The 24,964-nt window shown below is 37.0% G+C and overlaps 1 protein-coding gene across 5 annotated transcripts in view; it reads right to left on the bottom strand.

Moving 5' to 3' along the window:
* Window positions 1-24,964, bottom strand: part of STAU2 (staufen double-stranded RNA binding protein 2) — a 177,226-nt gene that overhangs the window by 94,212 nt on the left and 58,050 nt on the right. For all 5 annotated transcript variants that reach the window (XM_005229883.4, XM_055800863.1, XM_055800861.1 and 2 more), the window contains 6 exons: window positions 24,224-24,383; window positions 19,077-19,184; window positions 12,948-13,160; window positions 9,189-9,326; window positions 5,831-5,962; window positions 1,699-1,759 (listed from right to left, as the gene is read on the bottom strand). In XM_005229883.4, the coding sequence (XP_005229940.1) occupies window positions 1,699-1,759; window positions 5,831-5,962; window positions 9,189-9,326; window positions 12,948-13,160; window positions 19,077-19,184; window positions 24,224-24,383 (812 nt within the window). The remainder of the gene's footprint in view (window positions 1-1,698; window positions 1,760-5,830; window positions 5,963-9,188; window positions 9,327-12,947; window positions 13,161-19,076; window positions 19,185-24,223; window positions 24,384-24,964) is intronic.

Here is a 24,964-nt window from a genome sequence, read left to right as displayed (position 1 = left end):
CAATTTACTTGGAGATCAGAAGAATGGAAATGAAGGCATCTAGAAATGTCTTTTGTGCTTAGAAAAGCATCCCAGAATTAAAACTTCTTTCTGTATTGTGGCCTGTGGTGGCTGCAAAAAGGTCTGTGAGCAGGTCAATCTGTGAAAAATAAGTTTTCTGGTCAGCACAGGTTTAAAATACAATTTTTGTTGATTTTGTCTCCTGTTGAGTGAGTTTGTCTTTGGTTCTCTTTCTAGATTTGGATTTACTTGCCAGATGAAGCCTGAGAAAGCAATTTTTTTTCTTGTTGGTGTAGTAGATGGTTGTGATGTCATCTACAAATATCTTTGCTACAAGACACTGCAAGGATAGGAGAGAAAAGCTAGAGGTCTTATTCTGCTGTCCCAAAGTCCAATACATTAACATTTGAAGATGTTAAGATCTGAAAACTTTTCACAGGCCATGCCCTTAGGTATTTTGACAATGCAAACGGCAATCTTCTAGAAGTATTGATGGGGATTGATGATAGGGCTGGAAGGAAGCAATTAGTTATAAAGGCACAAAGGTCTGTCCTGTTCATTACCTGTTGCAGTGAAACTGAAGTCAGTCTTCACCAACGAGGTCTCTCAGGCCTTTGTGTCTATAGACATGGCTCAAGGAAGAGAGAAGCTACCAGTGGTGGAACCTGATCAGAGTCAGGGACGTCTTGAGAAATGTGCAACACACACAGGTCCATTGGACCAAATGGGATGAAAATTAGCATGCTGAGTCAACTGGCTTAAGTAATCTTCAAAAAGCCATGGAAATCAGGACAGGTCTCCAATGCCTGGAGAAAGGCATCATCATCATCATAAAAAAAGGCAGGCTGGTCAGCCTTACCTTAAGCTCTGAGAAAATCATGCAGTGAGTCCTCTTAAAGCCATTTGTGAGTGCACAAAGGAGAAAAAAAAAACAGTGGGAACAATCAGCACGAATTTACCAAGGATATATTCAACTGCCTTTTATGATAAAATGACTGCATTTATGAATGAAGGGAGAGTAGCGGATGTAATTTACTTTGGCTTTAGCAAATATTTTGACATCATGTCAAGGCTTCCTGACAGCATCCTTGTATCCAAGCTGTGATGTTAGAGTCTAGGTAGATGAATTACTAGATGATGAAAATCTGTTTGGATAATCAGGCTTAGAGGACAGTGGTATGCTTTGGGGGACCTAATAGTAGCCTTCCAATACCTAAGAAGAGGTTGCCAAAAAGATGGAGCCAGGAACATTACTGAGGTATGTAGCAGAAGAACAGGAGTTGATACTTATAAACTTCTGACTGGTACGAAAGGAAAAAAAATCAATGTGAAGATAATTAAACATTGGAACAGGCTGCCCAGAGAAGCTATGGAATCTCTGTCCTTGGAGAACTGGAAAAAAGACATATGCAAACTTGTCTGAAGTCTATACCAACCTTGTTTTGAGCAGGCAGTTTAGACAACCTTCTAAAATCCCTTACAACCTGAAGGATTCAATGATTCAGTGAGTAAATAAAAATCTCCTTGTTCCTGCACTCATTCAATACTTACACTCACACGCAGGACACTCAAGAGTTAATTCATCTAATTGCCAAAAAAACCTTAAAATATTTACAAAAACCATTTTAATTGTCTCAAATAATCCAAATCCTACAGAGACAAAGAAGAATAAATATAAATTTAGAAAGCAATACTTACTGTTACTTGTTGGCTCAGGAAACCCAACATTCTGGCCGTTCCAACTCTTGTTTTCTCCAAGCTGAAACAGGTAGAAAAAGGCAGATAAGTAAAGAGCAAACTACTCTTAAACAGAACATTCATGTTTATAAATTTAGTTGAAAGACTCTGAAAAGGATGACTTGGGATTGCCACATCTGCTCACAAAACTTTGCTAATACATCTTAACTTTTGTCTAAAACAGGTTATTTGAGGAATGTACCCTTCATAAATAAACATTAACAACTATTGCCTAACACTGAAATATAAATGTTCCCCCAAAGATTAGGCTCAACTCATACCAAATCAGACTTAAAATCAAATGTTTCAAGCAGCACTGAAACGTAGACAGACAACAGGGAAATTACATTCTAAAACAAGAAGATCCTAGTAGCTGCCTATGAAAGAATGCATAAACACTACAAAGTACTTTGGGTGTAATGTTAAAATATTTACTTGCTAGGAATCCATTTAGTTACTGAAGGGGAAGCAAGAAAAGATTGCAATTTTCCACTATTTTACTATAATTACTTTACTACTATATTTTACTGCTATTTTGAGGAAGCTAATTGTCTTCAAAATAATTCTACGTTTAACACCAGGTATTACTGTGACACAGAAAAGAGGAGCAATTAACACAGAAGTTCAAAATTAGGCCAGTCCTGAAGGCTACACAGCAAATAACATGGTAGTTTTCTAGATTTATGTGTAAATTTGGATAAACAAGTCCAAGCTTCCTCATGAACTAGGAGCTATTGACAACCAGCTCTACGAATGTGAAACAAATGATACTTTTTAGATTTCACTGGGATTTTCTATACAAACAGAAAACTTCAAAGCAAAGCAGTCTATATGCCATGACAAAGTCATATCCATTCGCTCTGGAAGATGGGGCTGACTGGAAAGCAGAAGAGTCACAAAGGAGGATCAGCCGGCTGAAACCTGCCTTTGCATGTCAGAGGCTGTACGAACACCGGTTAGATTACTATCATGTTGTAATGCAGACTATGAGATGATACGTTTTCCTTGGGAAAGAGGAGGAAAGAGCACACTATGCTAAGCAGCTCTTCCAGTGATTGTTTCCCTGCCTTTCCTCACCATGTACATCCCAATGTGCTTACAGCCTAGGCAACATGCAATCAAAATGGGAGACACTTAGTGGAAACAGAGGATAGGTATTAGACCTGACTCTAAAACTGGTCACCTACCTCCATGCACTTTAATTTCACACAACTCCTTTTAATCATACTGTGCAGTAGATAATATGTATACTGGAAAACATGGAAGTTCTTCAAATTAATAAGCAATATGAAATTTACAATAGGTCTGCGTTTACTGCTGTCTGTAACAGTGTGGTTTTGTCATGAATCCATGCTGTGCATCCATAACACGATAGGAAAATCAGTATGAGCATGCTGTTACAATACGAGAAGAACATTTCCAACTCTCTTCATTCCTCTCTTTTTACTGTTTAACTTGATCATGATGGGGAATTTAACAAGAATTTATCCATCAGTAAGTTATCCTTAATGCTGCTGTCTCACAGGAATGCGATCTACTCTGGTTTTCCTCTCTCTAAGACAATAAAAGTGGCAACAAGAAATGAAAAGATGGAAACATGAAAAAATGAAGACATACAACTCTCCGTTCTCATCCATAAAGCTAAAATTCTGATAGCTGCAAAAAGTCTCCCAGGACACTTTCAAATTGCTCTCCTCAGGGCTCTGCACAACCATTACTGATTTCTTCCAGGACTCGGATTACCTCAGAAAAGAGCAGAGCCTTTACTTTTTTACATTACCTGGATTACCTGTTTACCTGTGCTGCCATCAGCACCATGCATGGCTCTTGTAACACTCTTAGGTCTTCATTAAAACAATGAATACAGTCACATTTTATGCAGTGGAGTTAAGGAAAAAGCTCCCTTTTTTTTAAGGGAGGAGGAAGGGGATGAAAGGACTCGGGGCAGGGGAGGGAGGGGTGCAGGGGAAAGAGAAGTTGCCTTTTTTGAAACCATAAAACCCAATATAAATGAAAATTGTCCATTTTGACACCAACATGATACATCAACTAATCTACACTGGGCCCCATCTTGGATACAAAGAGAGAAACAAGTATCTTCTAATGGTACATCTTTATTGTGCAATTTATACAGAAGGAATTTTGCAGTGCTCAAATTGGTAGAGATCTGAGGGCTATTTCCCCTCTTCTCCGGCACAGTTTAATTTGAGAATTAAAATGCTTTTATCTACACAAATTAACTTGTGTATCTGCAAATATGTTCAGTCTGTTATATACAGAAGATAAAGCCAGATGTTCTAGATATTTTATGTCCTTAACCCCAACAAAGCTATAAAAATTTGCTCTATGATCTTGAATACTGCCACTACATCAAATTTGAGTAGTTCACATTTTTTGGATACTATCACGTTGGCTCATTGTGTTCAGAATAACATTAGGCCACTGTATGCTACTCTATCAATTCCAAGATATCTACGTCTGCAAGTACATAATTAAACTGTTTTTTTTAAAGACAATGCACTTGCAAGCAATAGTTTAATAAACACGGGGAAACAAAGCAGCAGTGCCCCTTTTTAGGCACTCAGATTTTTTAAGGATTTCAATGTAACCACAAGTTTCCACTGTGTAGAGCTCTCCAAAGCAGCTATGTTGTGGGCTGAATTTTTTCAGGCTTTATCTCTGAAAATTACTGAGTAAAAATAGTTCAGCCAATTTGAAATCCAAGAATGAAAACCTATGTTTTCCTATTAGAAAAAAAAAAAAAAAGTTGACTTTCCTGGTTTGCTTTGTTTTTCAAAAAGTCTGATGGCCAAATCAGCAATGAAGAAAAAGTTGAAACTGGTAGAAAGTATCTTGTGCAGCAGAAAAGTCTCAGCATTCTGATGAAAATTAATTATCACTTGACTGTCATAAGCCTTTTTTAAAATGGCTAGACTCTCTAGTGTGTTCTTACAAGGAACACCATCTAGCTTTCCAGTACTCTGTTTAGAGCATTGCACACTTGTACATGACTAAAATATATAGTGAAGAACATAGTGAAGGTGAGTGTGAACATACACTGTGATCTGTGAGGATACACAGATCTGGCTGCTCCTTTCAAGGGAGAGGGAAACAGACGGAGGTGGAGCCAAGTAACCAGTATGGCATTTATCTTTTCCTGGTAAGAGCACAGAATGTATAGAACAGTGTATCTTCACATAAATGTAAATAATTTTACTTTTTAAAGAAAAAGAAAGGGTGTTTCAGAAGATAGATATATACTATATTCAGATTTTTCATGTGGTCCCTAGAAAAGCCCAGCAGAACATTTTGTTGACCTGAGCTAGCTCATGCAGGGACAGCAAACATTTAAACCATGATCAAAATATATACATGCAGTGGCTCTGCATATGACAGAAGCTGTTCACAGTCCACCCCTTAGCCAAATACCTTACCAAGTATCTTTTCAGGATACAAAAGGCAAAACCTTAACACCCAATTTTAGATACAAACCCTCCCATCAATAAACTCAAGACAAGAGAGGAGTGCTAAGTTGCACATCACTAACATGGAAATACATACCTGGAACATATATGAAGTTAAAATGTAATTCCTTCTCCATAAAAAAAAAAAAAAAACCAAAAAAAGACACATTTTCCTTCTCTGCCATCAAACCTGAAAAGGCCATTATTTTTCTGGAATGCCTCTAGTGCATATGCAGCAGGAATACAAACATTGACTACTGTGGCTACTTCATTTATGAAAATTACTAATTATCACTCCTCTCAGTACTCGCATGGATGCCCAAAATGGAATAAAAGCAAGAGCCACGTTCATACTGATTTGCGAGTAGAAGTAGGTGCACACATCACAGGTACACTTTTGCACAAACACTACCCTATGGAACTACATTTCTGTTCTTAATTACTCTTACAGGAGGAGAGGCTGCACTAACTACTAGGTGTAGCTAAACAAAGGCTGATCTCTGACAAGCAATTCCCTAAAAGAGGGGTGTGTGCAAGTTTAAGCTCCTGTTCTTACTAAATGATTAGCTGATAATGCTAAAAATCTAGACAAGGGTAAAATGTGGGCATCGTTAACGATTGGTTCTCACCTTTTCTGGCTGGTCCTGAAGAGGAGTAGAGGCTTTGTAACCCAGCTGTAGCAACATAGCTTCTGCTGCATTTCTTTTAGCTATTTTCTTGTTTGGGCCTGTTCCAGTAGTAATCTCATTGCCTACTTTTACCTTAAAAAGAAAACATTGATCATAAAAACAATAAATGCAAGACACCCTAACATCACCATGTAAGAACCTCGCTGACCTACAAACAGCTGTCAGCTCTTTTGATGAAGACGCAATCTTGAAAAAGTAAGAATAGTGTAAAAGGGGACTACAATACTGCTTCACACAGAAGATCTTGTTTAGATATTTCAGAATGTCCCCAAACTGGTACCAAAGAGCCCCATTTTTCTGTATTTCTGTGCACACACATTGTCTCTCTCTTCCACCAGCCTGTGTGTCAACCCCACTCTCCCTGCTGAACATCTCCCTCACTCTTTCTTAGTGCAGGAAGCGCTACAGGATCCATACCTCCACTTTCTTGTAGGATTGTTGCCTGCAGCAGCTCCCCAGCATCACTGGGATAGTATCCAGACCAACTGAGAGAAAAACAATGACCTGGATATTTAAATGACAGTGGTTCCTAAGGGAAGATGAAAACAATATTTGTATTCCGCCCACTTTGTTGTGCTGCAAGGAAGATGGCGGCTAAGGCTGCTTTCTTCTTCCACACACCTGACAAGCTTTTATTAAAGTAGTCTTTGGAAAGAAGGCTCCTCATTGGACCTGTGGTCTGTACTGCACAAAGGGTTTCTAACAAACAAGATGCCTTTCATAAACCCAGGAGAAATTAGAACCTCAAAACAAAGACAAATTATAGACAATAGATAGCCACAAGAGTGAGGCTCTAACTTATGCCCTGACTTTGATATCATTCTCAAACTCCTGAAGCTGTATGTGTCTGGTTTGTGATATTAGCGCTGTCACTGCTATTCTTATGCAACATTCACAGCTCTTAGAAGTGTATTTCATTCTGTCCCTTAAGCCATTTGCCAAATTTTCTCTTAAAATAGTTTATCATTTTGAAAGCGTGTTAAAAAAAGCACACTAATACAGAATAAAAACAGTAAAATAGCCAAGATCATCTGAACAGAAGAAACCTTAGAGGTCAAAGACCTGAAACAGTCTGGAAGGAGCTTTAAAAAAGTTGTAGAAAGAGGCATACAAAATACATATAAAAATAAATAATTAATATTATTTAGTAATTTATATTATTAAATTATTATTCACTTTCCTCAAATCATCATATATGTATTTTCATAAAAGTTCTAATTTTTCTTTATCTGAATGCCTATTACTTCTAAATACAACGAAGAGAATGTAAATAAATAATAATGATCATTAATATTCCCTCAAAGTATATATATCTAATTAAGCAAAAAGATTTGGCTACCTGAACCAGAAATATTAATAATCTTGAAATAGAAACCTTACTTTCTATGTGGTTCTGTAATCACAATTAGAAAATAGCCAATCTGTTACAAGTTTATATGCAATAAAATTGAGAGACCTTAATGGGACAAGTCAAAATGATAATTTATAACATAGCTCACAATCAATCAATGCGTTGCTATTTCTCAGACCTGTAAAACTGGTTTAGCTATTATTATAACCTCTATCAAGGATTAAAGGTCTGACTACAAAGAGAAAGAGCTTTCTGAAATTAACTTTGGGAACAGAACAGCAACTAATGTCATCAGAGGTTTTCTTCTGTTTATCTAGTGGTCAGGACAAGTAATTGGATCCATTTCATCACATCTAAACTTGCTCTTTGTGTGACAGATAAAAATGAACATATTATCTCTGGATATTTTACTTCCACATTCAATTAAATTAAATGAAAACATTGTTTAAGTAGTTTATACAAAGGCTTTTTATTCTGATAAGGTTTTTTGCATGTCATAATGAATCCACTGGGACTTCCTGAAGGCGGGAGAAACAGCAGCATGAGTTTAGTATGAAAATATTACAAAAGGGGAAAAATGGAGCTACGCTGTTTAAAAGTATTCATAATAAAGCAACTGTTCTGTGGAATTTATTTGACTTTCACAAGTCTTCTTAGATAAGGGAATCTTCTACATATTCACTACTTTTAAGATTCTCTTTTTTATTCAAACCAAAGATTTTGCCATTATTGAGACTACTCCACTAGAAAACCAAATTCCCAGCCCATCTTTCCAATAGTGGACTGCATTACACAGTCCTCTTCCGATGCCTCACACAACCATCTCTTAACAGTCCCAGGGGGCTCTGAGCATGGGAAAATGGACTGTCTGTGATAAGACCACTCTTTTTCAAATACTTTCAGGTAGCATAAAAAGTTGGAAATCCAAGTTTATATTCATAAATCAGATTCTGCAACAAAAGGAACCCAATATCTTCTTTTACTTCAGAGAGAAAAATACTAAATCATCAGGAAAGACCACTGAGGTCCAAGGAAATTAAGATTGCTAGCCTGTCTTGATAGACACGAAGGAGGGACTTAGAGTTTTAAGTGAAAACGTAATTAATTTTCTGGAGAAGGAGGTGCTGGAACATCATAAACTCTGCTTGTGATCAGAAGTGGCATTTTGGTGTGGTTTGTAGACAAGTCAAAACACGTTGAGGTATGCCTGTTCTGAATTGTTCCAGCACAAAATTGCCCCTGAGTGAAAACACAAGAATTCTTTCCTGTTCCTAATCTTTCTCAACCTCCTGTTGTGCTATCTAACAAAATATCATGATTATATCAAATCTTCGTATATGTTCTTAATTTAAAAATTAAAGAAACATTAATGATCTACTGTTTCTGTATTAGGTCCAGAGCCCTTAACTGGACAGGCTAGAACATGTGATGGAAGGCTTTTCTTGTGGTATTTCAGACATGAACAAAGCCACAAAGAAGCTGAAAATCTGAAAAGACTACAACACTATTTTGTAAACCAAAATTCTTGGTAATATGGAGATATTAATATCCATACTTCAGAATACTTGTTTGTATTGCAATCTTCTGATCAACAATAGCAAAAAAATTTTTTTTTTTTTAAAGAGATGAGTAAATAAATCATGAACTGTCAGGGATAAAGACAGAAAACATCAGGTGAAATAAAAATAAGAAGAGTATAAAAAATGCAAAACCACTACAAGAAAAGCACCTAGAAGGCACGTAACCTAATTGCCGTTTGTTTCACCAAGAGAAAGAAGAAAGTTCAAACAGGCTTTCTGATACAGTATTTCATACTCTTTTTGTACAACTGACTGTAAAGCAAAAAGCTAAACACAGGAGGATCCACTTCATATTATGCCACCGTTTTGCCTGAGTTTTAACATAACATAGCACGGGTATTATCTCTAACATGATAGCAGATGATACCTGCATAACAAACTCTCGACGGCGAGGCATTCCTCTCTCTGAAAGAAGAACATACTCTGGCTCCTTCTCCTTTTTGGCCTGCTGGATCTGAGCCAGACGACTGATGGGATTCATTCCTTGACCATATTCTGGTCCAGTCTAAAACAGGTTTAAAAGAAAGAACCATTATTTCAGCATATTTCCATACAACTATTATACTGCTTCAATAAATCATTTACTAGGGTTACCTCTTCTTTAATACTCCCTTTGAGAGAATGAGAAGTAATTTTTTTCCTGTCTTCTGACAATGAGACAGAAGATAAGAATCTTCAAATGCAAAACTGTGGCAAGAAATATACACCTATTTTCTGCCACTGTTGCAGGTAGTGTGCATACCTAGCATCTGTAAGTTACTAATACCCTCATGTATCTATGGAGGTCCTATGTGGATGTATGAAAACTAGCAGATTCATCAGCCAATTATATCTTAGTGCCCTATTTCTATGACCCTTCCCCCTAACCCCTTAAAATAGGTTGTTACAACGCTGGAATATGCAGTACACTAAGAAGAGGTGGGATTTACACGGGGAAAACCAAGGTCTGCCATATTACAAGGAAGCTGCCTCTCAGCCTTCCTGCCTTCCTTCTCAGCACTCCTACCTTCTGTCCTACAATGCAATTAAAGGTGTACAAGGCTTACTCTGTTTGTGTGTCATAGGAATTCACCCTCAAAATACTTTCATGTAGTGAAGCTAGGGAAGACTGTCTCCAATGGCTAGAAATGTTGCATATTGTGAGCCACCCACAAAGTATTTCAAATGCTTAACAGACAATAACCCAAACAATAACATGTCAAAATATATGGTTGGTGGGGGAATTGATCTGATGGGGGGATAACAAAAGGACTGAGAGACTGGTCTGTCCAAGATTACAGGCAGGTGAAAAACAACAGTTCTTAACAACCTAGTTCTGAAATCCTTTTAGTATGTTATTACTCACATGGCAAATGCTTTCTCAAAGCAAATAGCTATGAAAATATTTGTTTGTAGATCTTGGGGAGAAGAAATTAATACCCCCCAAAATTATCTGAATTCATATTTAACTGATTTATATACCATAACACAAAGAATGAACTTGCAAATGTAAACAGCATTTAAATGTAGAATTGTTTTTATGTTATTCAGCGATTTCCTTTTCATGAACTCATATGCAGGATAAAAGAAGATCAGCACTCATGCTTGTTTGAACTTCTCAAATAAGAGCAAACAAGTGGTCCAGAAGCTAAAGAGATGATCAGCAGCTGAAGGCAAAGACCAGAGAGGGATATTTTATTAAGAAAGCTGTGCAATGAATTCTACTTAGTGTAACTGCTCAAGTTGTTAGAGAAGATATAAGTGGAAGAATTAAGACAAAGTCATGGACAAAGGCAGCTGTGTGGGCAAGAAGCCAGGCAGAGATAAAAGGCAGAGCAGGCTAAATAAAGTGCAGGCCATAAGAAATAGCCTCATAAATACATATACAAATAAAAATAAGTTATTGTCACTTTTTTTGATACTCAAAACGTGCAGATTAAATTGAAAGAAATGGGCACACTGAAAGAATTTCAGCAGCTTAGTTATTCAAAAAATAAAAACCTTCTACATATTAATGTCTCTAACATGGCCAACTTTGGATAATTCTATCTAAGATTGTAATGGTAAGTTGTATTTGGTAATGGAAGAGATTTTTACATTATTATACCCTTAGCATCTTTCTTGTGAAAAACTTTCCAAAATGAGCCAATAGCCTTTCAGCTCTTGCCGCTTTAAAGCTGCATTAATGCTAATAGTTTACCATTAAATACTTTTTTATGCCCATTTTATCTTAGAAGTTTTTGAGAATTAGATCCCCGGAATTTCAGTAGGAGATGGGTATCTAATTAATCTCAGGTTTTTTTGAAAAATGACTCATTCTGTTTTGAAGGGAAATTAAAAGAAGATGGTGAAGTAAGTTCTTTGTACATTTTCCAAACCCAGTTTTGCACTCTCCAAAGCACTTGCTTTTTTGAAATGGCTTTTTGGTTGGCTGCTCCTGCAGAACTCTGCACTCAGTGTACTGAGTATACAGATTTCTGATAGTAATACCTTTAGTAAAATAAGTACTGATTTACTTATTTTTACAATCTATCAACATAACATTTGCTGAGGACTGAGTTCAAGCTATACTGGTATAATGTTATCCAGCCTAATATAATGCAAGCTGCGGACATAACATGATTCAGAAAAACAGAAGACTTTTTTTTTTTAAAAACTAACAAAAGGCAAATACAGAAAAAGAGGTGAAATTTAGGTCCTAAACTATATTCTGAAGCACAAGTTTTGGACATGAAGGTTTCCTGTTTTTTCCTGCAATTTGAATCTCAATGTTACTGATCTGCATAGTATGGGGCAAAGGTGACTTTCTCTGTACATCAGAGAGAAAGTGAGTACTCTCCACCATTATTTGGACTGACCTAAAATGAGTATGAAAGGCTATTATTATGCCCTTATGCATGCCTGAATGACTATCCAACATGCCAGACGAGAAAATCATGTACAAAGAGTTTGACTGCTTCCTCAAAAAGTAATACTTCCTAAGATAAAATTAAAAATAGCAGATTTTGGTCACTTGCGAGGCCTCATCTTCTGCACTGAACAAATGACAAGTTAATCTGATTAATTGTTCACTGCTGAGACTAGGTAGTGATGCTTCACAAAAAATATATGGACACTGTGGCTGCTTTCATTAGAACATTTGGAAGACTAATTACTTCAGATGACCCTTTGGTTTTGTAAGAATTTGGGATGAGTAAAAACACCACAGCTAGTCACCACAGACTGACTGAACTGTAGAAGTAGCAATAAATCTACTGCCACCAAGCATAAAAGCACCATTTAAGGAGCCTGAGCTCACAAGAATGCAGAGCCTCTAAAAGGAAGCCTCATCAGTGCAGCAAGAAGCATATTAATATCCTCTGAGACAGGGCATGTTTTCATAGAGGGACGTTCAAAGTCTGCAAGTCCTCCATGGGTTGGTCTCCAGTGCATTTTCTATCTGTAACTGAAAGCTAAAGAGCATTATCAAACACACGCCAACCTTAACACAGGAACATGAAACAAAGAAAGTATTGTCCTTTGGCACTTGACAAGTGACACGCTAGGCTGAGATGTCAACAAACTCTTGGCCTTCTTTCAAATCTTTCAAATATCAAATTGAAGCTGAAGCCACAAAACTCCCACATCTAGCTACACAAGGCGAGGAGGCTGGACTGGGTACCACTTCCCCATACATCTACTATTTCACGTATCTCTCTCCCTCTTCAAACTGGGGAAGGGGGAGAAACCAGGAAGAGAACTTGGGAGTCCTTGGTTAATGGTTGGACCCAATGATCTTAAAGGTCTTTTCCAACCTAAATGATTCTATATTTCTATATGCTAGTAGGGCCTCCCAGAGGAGATGATGCTAAAAATGCACAGGGCTGTACAGAACTGCTTGGAGTTTCATCCTCCCTTAGACTTGAACCAAACCCCCGAAGACTTCAGTGATGTGAGCTCAGTGCTTAAGCTGAGCACTTTACAAGCCATTATGTTGGAGAATTTCACAGCATTCTCAGAATTTAAAAAAGCACAGACATATTAGCATAGGCAAAAAAGTAACAATATTGACAGAAAATGACAAATAAGCCTTTACTGCTTTTAAATTTAAGTAACTCTGTTACTTTCTGAGCAAACATTCTTAATTCTGTCACAGGCGGACGCATACCTTCAATATTGTTTTTGGGCGTTTTTTAAAGTAAAGTTTTGGCTTTTCAATCACAGGAAGAGGAGGAAGTTTCTTAAGTTCTTGTAGGACAGCCATTGCAGCACGCTTCTTTGAGAGTTTCTTACTGTTGCCTTCTCCTTCTGCAGTGAATTCTCCCACTGTAACTCGTGTAACGAAGCTCTTCATGTGAGGAGGTCCACTTTCTTTAATCACCTTTTAAGCAAAAGTAACATTGAGTCAGATCACCCTACAAGAATATTAGTGTTTGTATCTCTGGAATGTACTTACTACTAATGCAGTTTTCCTGCTAACTGAAGGCGTCACATGGATTTTCATAAAATCTGGACAAGTATTAATGACAATACCGAGTTTGAGGACAGAAAAATAAAGCTAATTGGATAAAAGACATCTAACCATTGCACTCAGTCTTTCAAAGAAAATACAGCAGACCTATATTTTCAAAAAGATTTATACAATGACACGAAACACAGTAACAGTGCATATCTAAACCAACACGCTGGTTTTTCCCTTGCAAGGTACTTCACATACTAAAGGAATTCAATTCGTGAAGGTCCACCGGGCTTTGGCCATTTATTTACATAAAACGTATTGAAAACTATATTTATATGGCATCACTTCGACCCATTCATAATTTTCTTCTATTATCATTTTAAAATGTAGGAAGTTCATGTATGGTCCCAAACTTCAGTCTTAAAGGTCTGTATTTTTACACTGTCCTAGCTGCAGGCAGCATGCCTGCTCTCAACTCTTACCTTGCCACAGTACACAATTCAGAGTGACATTCCATACATTTGAAAGGCTGCCACGGTCTTGCCTCCAGGACTCAGTTGTCCCTCCCAACAGTACCAAAAACAGTTATCAAAAAAGCCACCATAACTCACACAAAAGCCAATCAGTTCTGAAAGGTTTCATTTATTCATTCGCTTCCCAACATATTCGAGATGACAACGAGAGAACCCACTTGAAGTATATCTCCACTACTGAAAGTTACAATAATATGGAAAAAAAAAAGAAGTTCTGAAAGTTGTACCTTCCTTTAGCTGCTGTTCTGTCTTCATTTTTACACACACGTCTCCATTTCGGAGGCTATACTGTTGGGATTCATTCACCAACAACCCGCAGCACTGCAAGTGCTAAGATAGTCATCTCTTCATGTGTGCGCCATTTACTGGTCTGGACAATGTCCATCAGGAATTAAAGACCTCATTTGGGAAAGGGTTCAGTTATTTTGTTTGATGGGAGGAAGCAGCTACCTAATTTAATCTTTGTTACATGTGTATAAGGAGATATTAGAGCATCTGACAGGCACCTCTTTGTATTATTTTCAAAATCAATACAAATACACATTATTTTTTCAGTAGGTGCAATTACATCAAACCATTTTTGAAGAAGTATCATGCCGGAGTGCAAGGGAACTGAGGTAAAGGTGCTAGGGCCTTCTTGGTGCAATAACTATATTTTTAATGGGCTGAAACCTTCAACCTTAATATTATTACAACATGTTTTGTATTAAAGTTCTTTTTATCAAGGTCATGTCCCTTGCATTATTTAGTTTTGCTGTTACACTGTAATGAGGTCTCCTTAGGCTTGTATTTCTTTTTTAAGCTCTCTTTTGTGGCAACTTCACCCAGCAAAAACAATTATCACAGTATATATCAATAAAAAAACACAAAATGAAAATTAACTGACAACTTTGTCCACATTTTCCCAGAACAAGACAACATCTGTGCCAGCATGGGATTTTTCTGTTGTAGTCCAGGAGTGTTCCCACTCTAAGTTTCCAGATAATAGTTTCGGAAGTTGTTTTCAGGATTCACCTCACTTGAAAGTCACCCACTAGTGCTTCAGCACGTGAGAAGGCAGCGGTGCTTTTGAGGCACTGGCCCACGCTGAGGCACGAGAGGCTGCACTGCCCGCACCAGTCCCAGCCCCAGGATCTCCTGCTCGCAGGCGCAGCTGGGCTTCCTGTCCGTGCTCAACACCTTCCTCACACCGCATCTGTTCTAAAGGCATATCTTAATCCATCCCCGTACAGTACTATCCAAGTATTACAACACGCTGGCTGTAAAATGTGGCTAAATTAACCTTACTAAGGTCCTTAATCTTTCTGTGGTCTTACTAATACCATTATATAGGTGTTTTTACTTAGATGCAATATAATGCATTAATAAAATATACAAGAATGTCTACACTGACCAGATGAAAAAGGACAAAGTAACTTGCTTAAGAAATATGATTGCTGAGTTCCTAAAATATTAGTTTTATATAAGTTTTCTCATATATATATATATAAATGTACACAAATATATATGAAAAAGAATGCTAATACAAAACCAGATTATATTTTCATATACATGAAAATACATTTCTTAATATAAAACTAATGTATTTCGGTGTGGGTTTTATCTTTTAAACTTTTAAATATGTGACACGAGGTCAATAATTGCCTGGAAAACACTCGAAACTATTTCTTTGTTAGTGTGTAAATGAAAAAAAGTCTTGTGTTGTCAATGGAATGAACCCCATAGGATTCAGATGGGATTCAGATCAAGCTACGCATCCAAATTTGGTAATTTAGCAAAAAAAAAAAATTACCTAACAACATTTTTGGTTAGCCCCAGATTTTAGATCTTTTTACTCCACATGATTTCAAACAGTTGTGCTATAAGCCTTGGACAGAAAACACTAAAAAGAAGTTCAGCCTTTGCTGTCCAAGAATACTATATGCATTAGTACATTAAACTATTTCCTTGGTTGACAGATACGACCCATGGACCAAATCATGGCTAATTTAAAGCTGAGAATTTGATTAAGGGTGACAGTTCAATACACTTTTCTTTTTCTGTTCCACTGATTTAGAGAATAACTCCAGCAAGAGAAAACACATGGGGCCAAAACACATCTAAGGTCAAGTTACATCAAGAGTGAATTTGGCTCAACTTAATGAATCACGCTGACAAATGAAAACCAGCAGTACAATTACAATAAGAGTGCAACACTGCTTCAATTATTAATGAGATTCCAGGTAGAAAATTCAAAAGGTTATGACAAGATTAAATGGACATTTAAAAAAAAAAAAAAAAAAGAGAGAGACAAAAAGTAGGTCAACAAAAACATGTCAGCTACATCCACAATTATTTAGAAGTTTTAAAATACCAATATATTTCCATGTGTGCAGGCAGACATACCAGATTTTTACAGTTCAAAAACCAAAATTAAAAAATAGCCTGGATGTTTTCACGCGAAACCTGAATGAGAGCTATTCAGTATGTCAATCATCCAGTCTGAAAGCCTTAATCTCCAGGAAAGCAGGAGCCAGATGGGTGTGAAACTTCCTGCTGAAAACTTGCTCAGTCTCCCAGAGTCAGCAATACGGTCTGCTCCTGGTTCAAAATACAGAATCCCTGCCTCACTGCGGTATGACTGGGACACAAGAAACTGCAACTTATTTCCTAGTGGAACACTGGTAGGGAATGGAGGGCCAGAAAATTTGCTTGTTTAGGCACCCTATCCTCCCACTCCTGATACCGAGAATGAAAAAAATAAATATATTAATGTTTTGCTATTCTAAAGAAAGAACAATCCAATCCAAAGAAAAATACTGAAAATAAAATGGCAATCTGAAAGACCCCAGCATGTTCTAATACCTGAAGCTGTTGACCTCAGTTATGTCTTCTAGGCTCACCCAACTCCTTACTGACAAGTCGGAAATAAAAAACATATATCTTGCAAAAAAAATGAAAGAAGCAAGATGTTAGCCTACTGTCAAGGAGGGAAAAAGAAGCATTATGATCATTTTACAGCTATTCTAACAATTCCTACAGCAATCAGGTTTGTATACCTCCTTAAAAATTGTTTATTGAGAGTCCCACAAATGCCTTAGAGGAGTTGTATTTTGACTTAAAAGTTGATGAATAAAGGTTAGTTAAGGATGCACCAGTGATAAGTATGGACTAAAGCTTGTTCTTTGTTAGAATTGAATGCTTTTACTTTTGTTAATTATTCAATAGATAATAATTCCTTAAAACTCATCCTAAAGTTCCTAGGCAATTAAAACCACCCATATTACATGGAACAGGATAGACAGAAGAAACCCACAGGGTTCTGCATGCTCTTCTTATTTTCCACCCCTCGTGCAATTCTGAGGACATGTTTACATAGAGCTTTACATATCTTTACAACCGTTACTTTGTTGCATAACACAGCACTGTTGGAATATTGGCTAAAGCTTCATCAGATGAAGAAAAGAGAAGTTTTATAGCTCTCACATGCAAAAAGCTAGAGAAAGAAAGCTTTGATGCCTGCCTGGAATAACACAAAACCATTTGTAAATAAAATCCTATTAGAAACATCAGATCCTGGGGATTACCCATAATTGCTTAGCAGTTTTATTGAAGTAAAAGCCAGTACCAAGTTCAACCAAAATTCTGTTTAAGAATGTCACCTATACTTAGATTTAAAAGGCAGGAAATAACACAAAACCTGTCAGGAGAGCAAGAAATTGTCTTTTTTCCATGTTGTTAACATTCTTTGGCAAGTGACACATTAGACTTTTCCTGTAGTAAGTATCTTTGCCTTCCCTATCTCCTTATCAAAAGCTCTTCCTTAAATGAGCTGAAACACAGGAATGAAGTTAAGAAGACATTCAAAGCACTGTCCCTCTTTCCAACAAGCTCCAAGCTACTCTGTAACCCATGACCATACATCTCTTTGTATTTTAGGGTAGTGATTTGTATGGAACTATTTCAAATACTTTAAAATACTTAAGGTAGAAAATGATGTGTGAAAACTGAAATGTTAATTATGAGCTTCCTTTTTGAAACACAAGCATGTGTTTCCATTATGTCTGATCTTATGTAAGAGTTATGTTCTTTCTATGTAGTTACAAATTGATACACCAACACCCCCAGACACCCCAGTTTTACCCTTAAGATTTTAAACTCTCTCAACTTTCTAATTAGTCCATATTACATAGAACGTATCTATGAAGCACATACGCATTTGTTATACTGAGGAATTCCTTAGTCCAAAACAATAATCTTTGCCTTTGGCTCTCTTACCCACCTTCTGAGAGACTTCTCAGATTTCCAAGGAAGTCCAAATAGTTCATTTGACATTGGCCAATTCATGGATATGGGCCAAACATGTCAGTAAACCGCGTACAGCACACTGTAAGGCATGCCATAGCATAATTTATTTGTTTGGCATGCAAATAATGTGCCTATACTTCAAAAGGAAAAAGCATTGGAGAAAACAGCCATCACCAGTATAGGCAATACCCATGCCTTTCATATATACTCATTTTAAATGTAAAACAGAAAGCAGAAAAATAAAACTTTAAAGAGCCACTTACATTAACATTTTCTGCATTTTTTTTAAAAAAAAAGGGAAAAAGGAAAAAAACCACAGCTTGAAAGTCTGGTGGTTCCTACCACAATAATATTAGATATTTACAACCCGTTTGTGTAAGAACTTTCTCATCAGAAAAAAATTTCCTATCACTCATTCTCCTGTATTTAGTTCATCGATAGTATTAGAGCTATTCCAATACAATTTTCTTTACTATTTAAGGTAAGCAAAGGTGTCAGAAGCAGGTTCATACATAAAATCATATGAGATGAAAAAAAATAATCATGAAGACTTAAGTAGAAATATACAAGAAGTCCGCATGGAAGCTTAAAAGGATACTCATGACTTTCTGAAAACAGCACATCAGATGCAAAATGCTTCAATGGGAATTTTAGAGTGTATGAATGCCTACAGTTGAAGTAAAGACTTTGGATAACTGTTTTGAAGATTATTTCAAATCAGAATGAGTGTGGCTACTGATTCTAATCCCACAGCACTATACAGAAGATGGCTGAACTGCTTTTCTGCCATCCACTTGTTTGCAACCAAATATAAGGTCTCTAATATTTCTGAAAAAGCATCCAATTTAATAATACAAACTCAGTGTCTTAGACACTGATACCCTACCAATTATATTATTTATAATTTGCATTACTTTAAATGTCATATTCATAATATATTAATATTATTAACTGTGTTGAGGTTTAGTGACATTTTTTTAATAACTTCTTAGTAAACAGATAAATATGTAACACATACCTCAAAACTGACAGGTATATTGCGCTTCAGAGCAACTTCAAACACTACACTGATCTCAGACTTGTTTGCATCTTTATCTTCTTCTGATTCTTTTCCTGTTTCTCCATTCTGAAAATGAAGAATACATAATCACATTACAAATTTTAGAAGATAAAAAAATAAATATGCTTCTCTCCCAATTTCTCAAAGACTTTTGAGTTCTCCTGTCATGTTGTAAATCTGCGTTTGTACATCCATCCCAGCACCCCATTATCAGACACCTGCTGACCACGAAGCCATATATGCTACACTTATGCTTCATAATAAAGGAAGACATACACATTAATTTATAAATAAATGATAGATGGCAAAATAACTTCTATGGATTGTAGTCCTATTAATGACATAGATAATAATCATCTGAATACACACTTCTTGTGTCAAACATGAGGATCAAACAGATCTTTTGACCTGTTTCTCAGTCTCTCTGTGGGTACCCCTTCCAAGCAAGGAGGAAGTTTTCTGTGCTTCTTGGAAAGCAGAGAAGACTGTACTTGTCTCAGAAGAAATTTAGTGAATCACCCCCACACTTTGACTGGGTCACCAGGTTACAGGTGTCCTCAGCAGGTCCAGCTGGTTAATGGCCCCTCCATCAACTTCCCTCTGGGAGTTATGACCAGTGTGAAAAGGTAGTGACAGAGAACAGCTTGCTCAACACAGAACATTATTTATTTATCCATAGGAACATAACAAACAGAGAGGCTAAGAGATAAAACAACACAAGGCACATGCAAACATTATCCTGCCTACAATTCAGCTTTGTTTTACCCTTTACGTAAGTCTTACTTTTCTCACAACCACCAGCACAGGGATCAGTCAAGGAGCTACCACCTTCTACAACCTCTACCTGTTGGTGTTTGTCCCCCAGGCCACATCTTCCTTAGTTCTCAGAGGTTTCACTTTCAGCTACGTTCACACTGCAAGGCTCTAAATGTTTCAAACTGGGATCTCTCAACAACCACGTAACCTTGGCCAGGCTCCTAATTTTTTATTAGTGTAGGTAAACATCAAAGAAACTTGGGCTGGATTAGGTGGATTCCTGCAGAGTCCCCATCTCACATAACAAAGCCTGATCTAAACCTTCAGCCACCAGCATAGCTACAAAATGCAGATACCGAAGTTATAAAATAACATTAAAAAATCACTACGTTCTTCACATTAACATTTGTTACACAAAGTGACATTTATCAATCTTTTACCTGCCGTTTGTTAACTCTTAATGTATCAATTTTTAAGATAACACAGGACCAAAAATACAGCAGTCAGCTGCAGCATGCAAACTACTCTCATTAAATGGTTGCAAAATTTTGAGTCTAAAAAAGCAATTTACATCCCTGGTGTTGATTTGGAGCTAAATACAAATAAAAATGTATAAAGTTTGTAGAACCTGCTGGGAAAAAATAAGGGTGCCGTGCAAAGCAGTAACAAGGGTAGTTAGAATGAAATTATGTAGGACCTCTAGCTCATTTCATATAATGAAGTGTGAAGTAACACTGAAAGCAAGGATGTAGGTCATTAGTTATAAGACAGGCAAAGCACTGATTAGGTTCACTGAGAAAGATCAACTGAACAGAATTAAAAGCACAATATTTAAAAGTAAAAATATATTTTGTGGATATAAAAAGTTTCATTCATACAGAGTGGGGTACTACTATTCTGTAAAAAACCTTAATGACTATCTTAGTATTCAATTAAGTTTGTGTTTTATAAAGGACACTGATAATCCGAAACACTGACAAAAAAAGCCACAAGGATGAACTACTGATTAGAAGAAACAACTTTACACTGAGACAGTGGAAACAATCAGTTCTATAAAAAGACTGAAAATTACTTAAGCATAATCTGCAAACGCATAAGGGGGAGAGATTTTTGATACCTGCTTGTCACGTTTAGCAAAGATAAGAAAATACCAATTAGATACAAAATGAAGCTGAGTGAAGAAGAAATACCTTGCAAATTATCTTTGAAATGGGGAATAATAAATCACTGGCATAATTTACATAAAATAATATACAGCCCGCTGGACTGCCACCAAGCCTTTAGGTCGAGAATGTTTAGGTTTTCCAGCTATACCAGATATATAGAGTCTAACGTAGAAATTACTGCTTAAAATTTCACGATTAGTACAAACACGTTGGACCAGAAAATCCCTGGTTGTCCCTTCTGCCCTCACAATTTAGCTCTTTGCATATTTTTCCACCAAACACAGTAGAGAGACTAACTGTGAGTGCAGAATAGGGAGGATTGCAGACTTTAAAACTTAGACCTTAGTATGGAGCAATAATGTTTCAGGCTTCAGTCATATGACTTCCCTAAGGAAGATAAAATACGTTCAGAGTGTCTCAAGTACTTTGGATTTAAATTTGATCCTCATTCCACAACTGACACTTTAATTGTAAGGCCTTTCTTAGCCTCACATCTACGATACAGAAGACGTGCTTTGGCAGACACACAATAGCTCTTTTATGAAACCTGTAACCCTGCCCTGTTTGCTGACTGCTTCTTCTTTCTGCTCACCTTATGCTCTTCTACACATTTGTGCAATGAAGTATTAAGATAGCAATACTCCTCTTCAGTGGTTTAGTATGGATAAAAAATTTTATCCTTAACTGCTTTTTTTAAAAAAGGAAAAAAAAAGTCTATCTTGAAATGAAAGAATATATAGAAGGCTGCATTAAGCAAACAGGGTTATGAAAGCTAAAAGGTAAATTCCATGGATCCTATTCCAGTGAAATTCACTGAGTCACTAATGGGATACAAGGCTAGATTGGTACCAGCAGGTCTGTCCTCGCTCCCCTCTGTGCTCTCCTTGGAAGCACAGTGGCAGTGACTGGGGAATAAAGCAGCTCAATCTAGCCATGTAACTGAGGCCAGCCAGACTCTACATGTGTACTGGATCTGATCCACGCATGACGTTCTGAGAAATGGTGAATCGATCACCTTCCATAGCTGACCCAAGCAGATCAGTTCTGCTGAAGGAAGCAGAGTTTTACTGAGCTGGACCAGGTCCCACGGTGAGGGCACATCCTACCACCACACAGCAGCCCTGCCTGCACTTCATGTGACCAGCAGCAGGGAGGGGCCTGAACCTTGGCACCATGAAGCCCTTAAACTCTACTTCAACCAAACTACAGTCCTCTGGGGAGCTACACTCAGCTCCACATGATGGAGCTTTTTGTACTTCATTATGACCTAGGCACAGCATTACCTCCAGCCTTCTCCAGTCACCTACAACTCCATGAAGTGACAGAGATGTTTCTTCATGACTAGCCTGCAACCCTTACTAGCCCTTTACTCTCAGCATAACCAAGCCACAGAGGTTTTCCTGACTGAGGACTCGATTTAGTCTCCTACTCACAGACACCTGCTACTGAGATCCTACACCCAAGCGGTCTTCAACTGCTGCACCAGAAACTCACAGTGCTCTCACAGGTCTTGCAAGTAGTATGTGAATGTCTCAGCTATTCTACAATCTTGTTTCCTGACAAGTCTTCCCTATTTTTCTCATAGCTAACTGCAGATTTCATTCAGTTTACAGGAATAATAAGTTTACAGCTTACGGTGGTGAAGAGAAGAGTGACATTACTTCATTAGCTCATGAGAGAGGCAACACAAGAATTTAGGAAGCTCAATTTGCTATGAGTACATCTTCTAAAAGTCTGAACAACCTAAGAGACACTGATGTAAATAAACACTAAATAGACCCAATTAGGCAAGAATATTAATTAAAGATTTTATTATTTTTGCTAGGTACATTACGTATGCACATGGCTATGAAAACTCAGTATATAAACCAGGTACATATCAATGTTACTTATCTATACAATTTACTTCTGCCTACTACCTACTATCCTATGCACACTTAGTGGTTTGATTTCCATTCTGATTAATGGATATCTTGAATTCAAAGATTCTTTTGATAAAATATGATATGAAACATACCATTTTCAAACCCTAAGAATATGCTGACCTAAAAATATGTTTCAATAATATGAGATTCCCACTCAGGTTTGTGCTAAGGATTAATTATTACCGAAATATTTGACGGTAAACTAAAAGGGAAAAGAAGGAAATTCACAATGAGGAAGGAACAGGGATTCCTCCTAAGACTTTATCTATTATTTTTTAATACTTTTCCTGTTTTTTTTTAAAAAATCAATATTAATTATAGTGAATGATTTTGAAGATAATTTCCTGATCCAGAAAAATAATACGGCAAAACAAAAGGGTGAGTCAAACTCTCTTTGGATCAAAAGGAGGATGTACATCCAGGGTGAGGCAGAAAGAACAAAGATTATTTTTTAATATAGTAAATTGTTTCCAGCCTTCAAAAGCAGCTCAAAACTACCACACAAGGCACTGAAGGTACTATTAGTAATGTTTTGTACTGTGCACAGGAGTTCAACAGACATCATCGGAAAGAGTATGCAAAATAAAAACATTGTCTCCTATGCATTTATTTTGGCTTATTTGACTGGACAATTTTATTATATTTGTCCTTTCAATTTGCAAAGATTATTCTGAGAATAATTGTTATGTTAAATATTTTTTAACATATGACACAACATTTTCATTTTTATGTAGCAATATATACCGTTTAGAAACATAGCAGTGAGAAAGCTAGCCATTAAAAAGGGTACTAAGTGGCCAAAACCATCAGAGAGGTGATCAGTAGCTGTCAGCGAGCTCCGTCAGGTTCTTTGGTACACTGGGGACAAGTCATTTCAACTGTAAAGATCACATTCATGGCACAACACACGTTTAAGATTAATAATTCATTCTCCATGAAGCCACTGATTCAATGGACATTTTCTCCACTTTTGGTACAAACAGAAATATTTGATTTTATTCTGATTTTATTTTTTACTTAATCACTGTTGACAATCCCATCTTTAAAATGCCCACTTATTTTTGTTATTTAACTCTAGCTCCGTGTTAGGTGTGCTGTTATAAAGAAATAATAGTAACAATTTGTTACCATTACAACTTTAATTATTGAAGCTAGTATGAAAAAAACACTAAAAATTAAACACTGAAAAACTGGCAATTAAATTGTTCGATTTGGTATCTTAACGTGAAGACTAGGAACAGTTTTCTGAAACACAAACCTGAGGTAATTTTTCTGGAATAGGCTCATTTTGGAGAGCTTGAAGGGCCTTCATTGCAGCATTATGTCTAGCAGCTTGACGAGTCTTTCCTTCACCAAAAAACTCACTGTTGCCAACAGTTAACTGGACATAGAAAATTTTAGGCACTGGGCAGTGATACCTACAAAGAAGTCACAAAAAGAAAACAATACAAGTTACAAGTTTTTAACTATTAATTTTCTGTAATATAGAGCAGTAGTTAGGGATAAAACATTATATTTTCTCACAGAGTGAGACCTAAGACTCAAATACACGGACTATGCCTCAGCAAAGCCATCAGTAACTCTGACAGCAGCTCCTATGTGCAAACCAGCTCTTCACTCATGTTTGCAGGGCTCTGCAAAGAGCTCTGCTACACTTCAGCCCAACAGCCCTGCTCTGCTCTATTCTTGGTTTGCATCTTGAGAAGATTAAACTAAGAACAGAAAGCTCCAGTGGAAACCATGCTGGGGAGCCATCTCCTGTCCCACAGGAAAGTGGCACGGAGGAAGAAGGATCGATAGGTCTCGCATTTGAAACCTATTGGCATAGCTCAGCTCCTGGGAACAACAAAAAGTCAGATGGCAGAAAGTGACGGACCTGGACAACATACTTCTAGCCTCTTTTTAAAGTTCAAGTATTGAAATTGTTGTAGAGGATAGCGAGGAGTTCTCTTCCAAAAACATAATGAAGGGTAGGTAGAAGCTCTCCTCCAACACTGTA

Source organism: Falco peregrinus, chromosome 3, assembly GCF_023634155.1.
Source record: "Falco peregrinus isolate bFalPer1 chromosome 3, bFalPer1.pri, whole genome shotgun sequence".
Lineage (NCBI taxonomy): Eukaryota > Metazoa > Chordata > Aves > Falconiformes > Falconidae > Falco > Falco peregrinus.
Note: the sequence above shows the minus strand (reverse complement) of the source record. Positions and strands in the feature narration are given on the sequence as shown.